Here is a 10,235-nt window from a genome sequence, read left to right as displayed (position 1 = left end):
GTGTGTGTGTGTGTGTGTGTGTGTGTGTGTGTGTGTGTATGATATATATGTTTATATGTATATCATTTAATTTTTACAACACACTGTGAGATGGGTATTATTATCTGCATTTTGTATGTGAGGAAGCTGAGACACAGAGACGTTGTGTTAGTGTCAGAGCCAGGATATGGACCTACCTGTTCTGTGCTCTTTCTCCGATCAGGGATTTTTGTAGGACTCTCAGCTCTCCTAATGTCTTTCCCTGAGGAAAGCCTGTAGGATCAGTTTAGAAAGCTGGGACACGGAGCAGAGCGTGAGCCATGTGATATCACCAAGGCAGAGGGGAAGATACCGTGTTTCCTAAACCCCACTCCTCACGCTGTCTCCAGCCCCACTGCCTGCACTGGAATGTGCTGTGTGACTAGGATTCTGTGTGGTTCCTCATTTCACTCTCCACCTGCCTCTCTGTCCTCGTTTCAGAACCCCAGCAAGCATATCTCCCAGGCAGAGGTGATCATCCGGTTTGCGTTCCAGACGTCCATCACAGTGCTGTGCATTGCCTGCCCCTGCTCTCTGGGCCTGGCCACACCCACGGCGGTCATGGTGGGCACTGGCGTGGCTGCCCAGAACGGCATCCTCATCAAGGGAGGCAAGCCCCTGGAGATGGCCCACAAGGTTGGCCCCGTGCTGCTGGGCTCCTGGCCCACCTTTGGGGTCTTTTTTTTTTTTTTTTTAAAGATTTTTATTGGGGAATTGGGGGGATGGGAACAGTGCTGGGGAATTGGGGGAAGGGGAACAGACAAGTTTTTTTTTTTTTTTTTTTGGAGAGGTCAAGTGAAAATTGTATCTGTTTAAATTTCATATGAAGAAAAAAACCTGAAAGAGGCCTGAGGGTGGTAGCACTATTAATTAAGTAAAACAGGAAGCCACGACTGATGGAATGACAGCAGCAGCAACAGTAGCAGTTAACAGTTATAGAATTAAGTGCTTTATAAATATTAGTTGATTTAATCTCATCAACAACTCTGAGGTGGTGCTTCTTCCCATTTTACAGATGAGGGAACTGCAGCAGGAGGCAGCAAGCTAACTTGCCTAAAGGCCTGCAGCCAGAGTGTGGCTGCTGCTGACCGGCTGAGCCCAGACCCATGGCGACTGGTGCAAAGCTGCCATTGACCAAGTGGGACAGGTCTAAAACTGGCTCCGGTGGTTACTTATTATTACTGCCAAAGAATACTCCCTTCCTTCCTTGAACTTGGAGTGCAAAAGCTTTATTCTCAATAGGTTTTGCACTTATGCAGGCTAGAGAGAACCATGGTTGGCTTGGCAGATAGCAGTGGACATGGAGACGGGCCAGCTCCAAGGGCCCTGGCTCCTGATCTGACCGTGGTGTTGCTATCCAGGAGGTGGTGGCCTGCCATCTTCCATTACATCAGAGTGAGAGTTTCTGGCTCAGCCTGGTTAAGGTTGAGCCACAATGTGGATTGTTTTAACTGGGCAGAGAGGGAAACAGGGGGAATGGCTGAACCTTGGGATTGATTGCAGGCAATTATGTCATGGAATTTGAAGGAGTGTTGTTACCTGCTTGAGGGAGGTTGAGTATAGTTCTGCCTCAAGATTATGTGGATTCTGAAAGTCCCTTCCATCTGTATTTGTGGTCACCGAGATGTGGTTGTTTTGGCAGATAAATACTGTGATGTTTGACAAAACTGGCACCATTACCCACGGGGTCCCCAAGGTCATGCGGGTCCTCCTGCTTGTGGACACAGCCACACTGCCCCTCAGGAAGGTTCTTGCTGTGGTGGGGACTGCGGAGGCCAGCAGCGAGCACCCCTTAGGCGTGGCTGTCACCAAATACTGCAAAGAGGTATGTAGACCTGAGCACTGCTGGTCCCCTCGCTTCTCCTGCCACCTCTGCTCTCACCAGCCGGGCCAAAAGCCTCTGCACTCCTTCCTTCAAGGAGGCCTTGACTGGTATGGGCTGGAAAACTTCCCAGCCGGTCCCCTGGAGCAGGTGGAGATGTGGCTCACAGTAGCCGTTGTCTTGTCACATTTCCAGATCATCACAAAATCAGCTCAGTGTTAACAGTCATTTATTGAGCCTTTACTGAGCATCTGTACTTGGTACCACAACTAGTAAGATGTGAACTCTGCCCTCTGGGAGCTGATGGTTGGGTGGGGAAGACAGGTGGTGTATAAATTCAGTACTTTATAAGTCCTTAGTACAAAGGGATACAAAAATGAATGGGGTTTTTGGGTGAGGGAGGGAGACATCCACTCAATCAGAGACATCTGAAAAGGAGAGGAACCAGCAGAAGTGAACTGAAAGCCCAGTGGGTTCTTGGCACAGTTAAGGGGGAGGCATTCATGTTTAGATCTCGCCAGATGAAAAGGTCTTATGTAATTTTCTGTTTTCAATCTGAATTTAGAGGCAGCAGGAAGTGCCAGAATATTGCCCTGAAAAAATTTAAATGGTCTGAGCAAATAACGATTATCAGTAAATGCAGAAGGTGACATGGATGCCTTGGAAAAGCTGACAACCCTGCTTGGACAGGGAACCTTCCAGAAATCTCGTTTGGTGTTTTTGTCTTTGATGTAGGGTCAGACAGACCGCCATTTCACCCCTCACCATTCTGACATTTCAGGGAGAATTCTGCTCACCCTCAGTCATCTTTCCTTTGCTGTTTTGTTAACTAAATAAAAACAGCCCCTCACTTCTTTCTCCTGCCACATCACCCCTCCTTCTTCCAGGGTCTGTAAATGGGCAGTTCTCTCTTGCTAGCCTCAGCATAGCTTTGTTACCACTTGCCTTTTCCATTAGTTTAATGAAATTATTTGCAAAATAAAAATAATATCTTTCCTCTCTTTGACACCTTCACCCCCCGCCCCTTCCTCCGTGCTTAATTTTAGGTGTTTGATGTGAATTGCCTTTCTCCTTTCTAGTCTGCAGCCAGTCCAGTATTATGAGGCATCCACTTAAGGAGAGATTTTAGGCCGATTAATTTCGTTTAATTTAATAACTATAATGTCTGTGTCAGAGAAGAGAAAAAGAATTGCTGAATTAAGTCGGTCTCTTCACCTTTCCCTGTAATTCTGCTTCCCATCCCTCCTTTCCCTCTTGATTCCTGGTTGGTGCTGCTGTCTCTCCTGCCCTTACCCCATCTCTGGTCCCTGTCCTGCCTTCCTCTCAACTCCCCCTGACCCCTGTTTTCTGGTTCTTCTCCCTGCTCCCTTTCTTCATAGGAACTTGGAACAGAGGCCTTGGGATACTGCACGGACTTCCAGGCGGTGCCAGGTTGTGGAATCGGCTGTAAAGTCAGCAGTGTGGAAGGCATCCTGGCCCATCGCGAGCACCTGAGCGAACAGGCCGCTCCCCTGAACGGGGTTGGCAGTGTTCCTGTGGAAACAGGTATCCTAGCCTTTGTCTCTGCCACTCGGCCTGCCAGGGGTTGAGCCCAGCTGGGACAAGTGGCAGCGTGCCAAACGACAGAGAGCACCGCGCCAGGCACACCCATAGTTCCCCTGCTGTGGGCTGGTGCGCCATGCGCCTCCCTCTGCAGGAAAGCCTGCAGTTTCTCTGGTGTTCTTTGATACATCTGAATCTTGATGCTGATGGTAGACTAAAGTAGCATATCACTTAAATCCATAGGGTATTGCTTATCTGCTCCATAATTCTGAGTCTCCTCTGTCTTGTCCCAAGTTAGCCTTTTTTCTCATAAGCTACAAAGTAGACAGATGGGATTCCTACTTTGTTCTTCCTAAACAGGAAACCTTCCATGTGGTAGAACTCTGATGGGATATTTCATATTTATGGAGCTGGCAGCAGTCAGGGAAAGCAGATGGAAATGATCTTCTCAAGCTGAGAAGGGACACTGCTTGGAGTGACGGCTGCCTTTGAATAACAGCCTTATTCTAAGGATAGCTTGGTAGCCACCAGCATAAGAGTGTGGAAACCGCCCCCACCACCAACACACACACATACACACACACACACACACACACACACACACACACAAAAGGAAACTGTCTAGGGTTTTCTCCTACATATGTAGGTAGTTGAATCTTCATACAGATTTTATTGTTAGAAACCATCTACCACCTTTTGGCAGTTTAAAGCCCCAGAATGACCTTTCCATTGAGTGTCCAGGGACTGGTGTGTGCAATGACGCCTAAGTTAGTGGCATACATAGTTAGAAGGTGACAGGTGGAAGACTCACCTTGCTGCTTCATTTTGGGTCGTCTGTGCATAGCAGTGATGAATCTAGTCAACACTTGCATTTAGTGCTGGAGAGATAACTATGCTTCTAATCCCTACAGAGAAAGAAGCGGTGGGTCTCTCTAGAGGCCAGCGAGGGTACCACATCGTGTGTGATATGTTTCTAACTTTCTTATGCATAAAGCGTGTGCCTTTTAACACCCCATTTTCATTATACCCGTGTGTTCTACACATTAATTATACTTTTTCCCCTAGTCATTTAAGGATGGTGTTCTGAGAGGTGCTTACTAGGTTATAGTTTCTCAGACGGTTAAATGATTATTTTGTTGTTAAAAGGATTCCATAGTTTTTAGTAATTTCTTACAGTGAAATTGGACTATTTGGGGATAACCACAAACTCTTTTGAACAGATGTGGCCCCCCAGACCTTCTCCGTGCTGATTGGAAACCGAGAATGGATGAGGCGCAACGGCTTAGCCATTTCCAGCGACGTCAGTGACGCTATGACAGATCACGAGATGAAGGGCCAGACCGCCATCTTGGTGGCTATTGACGGTATCGTTCTGCTCATGCCTGCCTTCTGCTCTCTCAGAAGTGAAGTTTCTTGGAAACGTCAGGCCAAAATAAATTTCCTCCCTATTTCTGAGATTGCTTTGCCACCTTTTTCACTTCAGTCTCAGTCCCGAGGCCCTTTCTTGCTGTCTCTTTCCATCTTTCCCCTGAGCCAGCTCTGCTCTGGCATTGGTCTCCTTGCTCTTGGAATTCCAAAGTGTCTTCCCAGTCATGGTTTGCACCTGCCCAAGTTGGCAGTTTGGAGTCATCCTTCTCAATTCATTACTGTAGAAAAACAGTTCACTTTCCAAGGGGTTTAACTAGAGCATGCCTTTAAATAGTGAGATCCCTGCAGCTTTTCTCAGAGCTTCTCAAGATTGTCCAACATACAACTGAGTACTGTCTCAGATGGATTAGAATCTTACTTTGTTAGTGTTAGTTTCTGCTAATAGAAGTAAAAGTACCGTATTTGCCGGCGTATAAGACGACTGGGCGTATAAGACGACCCCCTAACATTTCCACTCAAAATACAGAGTTTGTTATATACTCGCCGTATAAGACTACCCCCTCTTCCGCACACCTTCCACACACCAAATAAAAGGTAAAACAATATCAGATTTGATTTCAACATTTATATTTATATTCAAATGCTTATGACATGCAGGAAAGCTGTCACAAGGCTGTATGTAATCAAACATATACATAAATCGCGATTCGCGATTTTGCGCTATCATACTGGGTGTATGGTCGGCTGTGTGCGATTTTGCGAGTGTGGTAAAATCGCATAACAGCAAAATCACATAACAGCCGAGCATACACCCAGCAGCGCTGCTGATGCCTGAACGGTATGTGGAATGAAGTGGGCGGGCATCGGGAGGCCACTATGGCACGGGGCAAGCACTATGGGCAGTCTATCTGAAGTGTACCTGGCGTATAAGACGACCCCCCACTTGGAGGCATATTTTTCAGGGCCAAAAAATCGTCTTATACGCCGGCAAATACGGTATATGCAAATAAATAACAATTTATGTTGCTGTATTTTGAATGCTCCAGGCAAATATGTCCTCTTTCCCATTCTGTCTTTTTTTTCCTGCTCCCACCACCAGGCCTTCTCCTAAGTCCTTGTAAAGCCATAGTCCCCTCAGCTCTTCAGACCAGAATTGGCTCAACTAAAGGAGTCGTGCCCCTTACCCTCACTCTGCTCCCGTCACGCCTCAGGCCTCAAAAGCCATCCTGCTTCAGTATCTAAAAGATTCACTCCCAAAACAAACAAACAAAGAGAGCAAACACAAAAACTCTATCCAAATGGTTTTTTGTAGGAAGAGGAAAAAAAAGGAAGAATTGATTTTTCTACCTGTTTGGACATTTATCGTTTTCTAAGTAGCATTTGCTGTATTTGTTACATTTCTCATATTTTAATAGATAACGTGTATGGAGTTATGAGCCAGACACTTTGCAAAATGATAGCTGTGCCTTGCAGAGAATTTGGAAAATTCTAGAGCTATAAAGAAGAACATGGGATCACTCATTGTCTTACCCCCTTGTTGATATTTTGATCGTCCTTCCAGATTTCTGTATGCATCTGTCAATGTATTACATTTTAAAATTCAAAACCACAGTTTGTTCTATAATTGGGCATTTTGGTTTTTGCATGTAATGACACTATGGAAAGCGTCCCCATTCCTGAAGTTGGATCTGCTCCTCTGGCCGCCTGGGCCCGCCGCTGTGCACTTACTGTGGGTGTCTCCCTCAGGGGTCCTCTGTGGGATGATCGCCATTGCAGATGCCGTCAAGCAGGAGGCCGCCCTGGCTGCGTACACGCTGAAGAGCATGGGTGTGGACGTGGTTCTGATCACGGGGGACAACCGCAAGACAGCTCGAGCTATTGCCGCCCAGGTATGGGCCGGATCCAGGATCTGGGGCCGTCTCCCTCCTTTCAAATTAAACTGATTATAAACGTGCAGAAGCAGTTTGAAACAAAGATAAGTGCCAGTGCATCCCGCGCTCAGCTTTGCTTCTGTGCTTTCCCCCTCACTGGGTCCTTTTCCCTTTGTGTACTCTGATCTGCTCCAAGCTGTGCAGCAGCCCACAGGGGACCACCATGCTGCCACAGCAAAGATCACATCCCTGGGGCCTGGAGCTATAATTCATGCTCAACCGGCTGCAACCCTGGAAAAGCATTCGTTCCATCATTTTCTGTTTCCCAGGCTTTGCAATGAAAAAAAAAAGACATGTTGAGTACCCCCCCTTTCTTGTTCAAACTTGTTTATCCATTCAGCAAGCACTTATTAAGCACCACCCATGTGACAGACAGGCTACAGAGAGGGATGAAGAGGGTACCTGCTCTGACGAGCGCACGGTCCTGTGGGGAGGGTGGACTAGTGACCGTGTATAAATGGAGTGCTTGGTGCTCCAACAGGAGAGCGCACAGGACACATGGGAGCCGCCAACTTATCCTCCAGCCTGGCAGGGGCCGGGGATGCCTTCCCAGGGGACAGGATGTTTGAGTCAGGAGTGGTCTGATGAGGAAGAGGCAGAGGAATGAGGGACAGCAAGCTGACCTTGCCAGCACACAATAGGCAGCATGAGCACCGCCTGGGGGGCGCAGTGAGTTGGAGAGCACAGGGGGGCTGAATGGTACAATATGGGCCCACTGGGGCCACGAGGCAGGAGCTGCAGATGGGCAGAGACCTGATCTAAGGGGACCTTGGGAGGCAGACCAAGGAGTTTAGATGTTGTCCTGAGGGAACTGGGCTCTGTTAGAGGACTTGAAGCCAGAGGGTAAAATGACAAATTGATTATTGTTTTGGAAACACACTGGGACAGCATACGGAGAAGAGAATTGGGAGGCTGGGATGTGGGCATGGAGACCAGAGAGGGCCTCAAACCCCTGCCAGGCCTTGGGCTGAGAACAAGGGATACATTTGCCATGTGACCTGGAGCCTATAGAGCTGGATGACTGACGGCAGTGACTGGACCTGGAGGCCGATGTGGGGGTGGGGCGGGATGACTTGGGGTTTCTGCTGCTGTTCCTGCCCTTTGCCCACACCGGGTGCTGTCACGTATTCACTTCTGACTGCTATTCTCGTCCTTTTAGGTTGGCATCAACAAAGTCTTTGCAGAGGTGCTGCCTTCTCACAAGGTGGCCAAGGTCCAGGAGCTCCAGAAGGAAGGGAAGAAAGTGGCCATGGTGGGAGACGGGATTAACGACTCCCCGGCCTTGGCCCGGGCTGACGTGGGCATCGCCATCGGCACAGGCACAGATGTCGCCATCGAGGCGGCTGACATTGTTCTCATCAGAGTGAGCTTGCTGTCTCCTCCTCCCCCGATCCAGGCAGTGGGAGAGGCGAGGGCCATGGGGCCCAGGTCCTGACTCACCCAGTGTTCCTCTGCTACAGAACGACTTGCTGGATGTTGTTGCTGGCATTCACCTCTCCAAGAGGACTGTCTGGAGAATACGGCTCAACCTGGTGCTGGCACTGATTTATAACATGGTTGGGATACCCATCGCAGCAGGTAGGTTACCGCGACTCTGCCTGCCAGCAGGAGGCTTCACTGTTTCCTATGGCCCTATTTTCTGAACCACGTACGAAGACAGATGGTCCGAAAAACAATCATTATTAACAGGTAGGGGGCATCTGCTACATGCTAGGACATAGTGATTGATGTTTGAGAACCTTATCTTAAAAATTCACAGTGCCTAAGACTTACCCAGTCTCACAGAAATGATTGTGGAAAGAGAGAGATCTTTTCCACTTGAAAACTCCTTTCTTCCCTGCTGATTACTGTTACCAGAGGGGAAAGTTTCAGGCACTTCTGTAAGGAAAGGCTTCTACTTGGGCAGAGAGCTGAAGTTTTTTGTTTTTTTTTTAGCTGAGCCATCCTGCCACCTGTTGGCAGCTCAGCAGCAGCTCAGCGGCAGCTCAGCTTGGGTCGGGCATCAAACCGCTGTTGCTCAGAGCTCGCACTCTTGAGCTCTTAACCAGCTGAGCCACTCAGCCAGCCCTGGAGAGCTGAAGTTTTTAAACATGACTTTCCCCCCCTCAGGTCCCCTGTTGTGCCTGAGCAGTTAGTGGGGACTCACATAACGGATTAGCTGTCGGCTCGGCCTCCTGTGTCACCTGGGCCAGGCTGGTGTGCTTTCTGTTTGCAGAGCTGGCTGAGGAGCCGATCCCTCCTGTGTTTGTGCCTCTGCCCCAAGCCTTTGCCCAGACGTGGACTCGTTCTCTGCCTCTGTCCTGGGGCCTGGCTCTTACGGCCTTTAAAAAGGTGTTTTGAGCCACTAGGGAAGACAATCCAGGTAGACAGGACTGTGGTCACCAGCGTGTGTTGTCTGAACGCTCAGTCTCCGCGGTGCTCAGGACAGCTGGCTCCCTCAGGTCCCTGAGAGTCCCTGCTCCCCCCGAGCATCCCCAGAAATGGGTGACGCTGCTTGTAGATGGGCCTGGGAAGGTCAGGGCGGGTGGGAGACCCCAGTCCCCTGGCAGCGCCCCCACTGCCCAACTCTGAGACAGCCTACCTCAGAGACCTGCGGGCACATGGTCACCACACGGCAGCAGGGGCTTCTGAGCCACCCTGAGGAGGACTTCATGGGGGGCCCTCTCCTTGCTCTCTCGTCTGGGCTGCAGTGTGAATGTTGTCGTCCTCTCTGCAGGTGTCTTCATGCCCTTTGGGATTGTGCTGCAGCCATGGATGGGCTCGGCGGCCATGGCAGCCTCCTCCGTGTCTGTGGTTCTCTCATCTCTGCAGCTCAAGTGGTGAGTCCCCATGTGGCGGGAGCGCGCTCTGTAGGTGGCATTCACTCGGCCCTTTTGCTCTGCATGCACAAGGCAGATTTGGGCTGGCCGGTGCTCCTCCTGGGCTGGCCGTGGCTGTGTGCTGTGCTCAGGTTCCTGATTCACTCACCAAAGGCAAAGACCAAAGGGACAGCCGTGAGTGAAGCAAAGTGTGTGTTTGCCTAATGATTTACCGTGAGAAAATAATTTACCACCTAACAGTCATCACGTGCTGGGTCATTCTAGTTATTCTGCTCAAGGGCTGTTTATGTAAATACAGCCATGTGCCGCTTAACCACAGTGACACCAGTACGTTCTGAGAAAGCGTCGGGGGGATTTCATCACCGTGCGAACATCACAGGGCACACTCACATAAACCTAGATGGCCCAGCCTGCTACACACCTAGGCTACATGGTATATCTTGTTGCTCCTGGACTACAAACCTATACAGCATGATACTGTACAAAACAGGAGATTAAATAAGCACAAGAGAAAATGATGCCATTAAGAGGCATGGTAAACACTAGCTTTATGAGGCTGCTGCCAGTGTAATGCAGCATCGTGTTTTACAGCAAACTTTTTTCATAAGTAGAAATAATACACTCTTAACAATAAAAAAATATAGTGTAGTAAATATATAAACCATTAACAGTCGTTTATTATCATTATCAAGTGTTATGACTGCACATAATTGTAAGCACTGCACTTCTTATGAC

At 48.9% G+C, this 10,235-nt stretch overlaps 1 protein-coding gene across 3 annotated transcripts in view; it reads left to right on the top strand.

Moving 5' to 3' along the window:
* The window catches only part of ATP7B (ATPase copper transporting beta), a 96,229-nt gene that overhangs the window by 83,011 nt on the left and 2,983 nt on the right, over positions 1–10,235 (top strand). For all 3 annotated transcript variants that reach the window (XM_019668891.1, XM_019668890.1, XM_019668889.1), the window contains 8 exons: positions 460–654; positions 1,661–1,843; positions 3,220–3,385; positions 4,603–4,746; positions 6,497–6,639; positions 7,841–8,044; positions 8,142–8,259; positions 9,398–9,500. In XM_019668891.1, coding sequence (XP_019524436.1) covers positions 460–654; positions 1,661–1,843; positions 3,220–3,385; positions 4,603–4,746; positions 6,497–6,639; positions 7,841–8,044; positions 8,142–8,259; positions 9,398–9,500 — 1,256 coding nt within the window. The remainder of the gene's footprint in view (positions 1–459; positions 655–1,660; positions 1,844–3,219; positions 3,386–4,602; positions 4,747–6,496; positions 6,640–7,840; positions 8,045–8,141; positions 8,260–9,397; positions 9,501–10,235) is intronic.

Source organism: Hipposideros armiger, unplaced genomic scaffold, assembly GCF_001890085.2.
Source record: "Hipposideros armiger isolate ML-2016 unplaced genomic scaffold, ASM189008v1 scaffold_541, whole genome shotgun sequence".
Classification (NCBI taxonomy): domain Eukaryota; kingdom Metazoa; phylum Chordata; class Mammalia; order Chiroptera; family Hipposideridae; genus Hipposideros; species Hipposideros armiger.
Note: the sequence above shows the minus strand (reverse complement) of the source record. Positions and strands in the feature narration are given on the sequence as shown.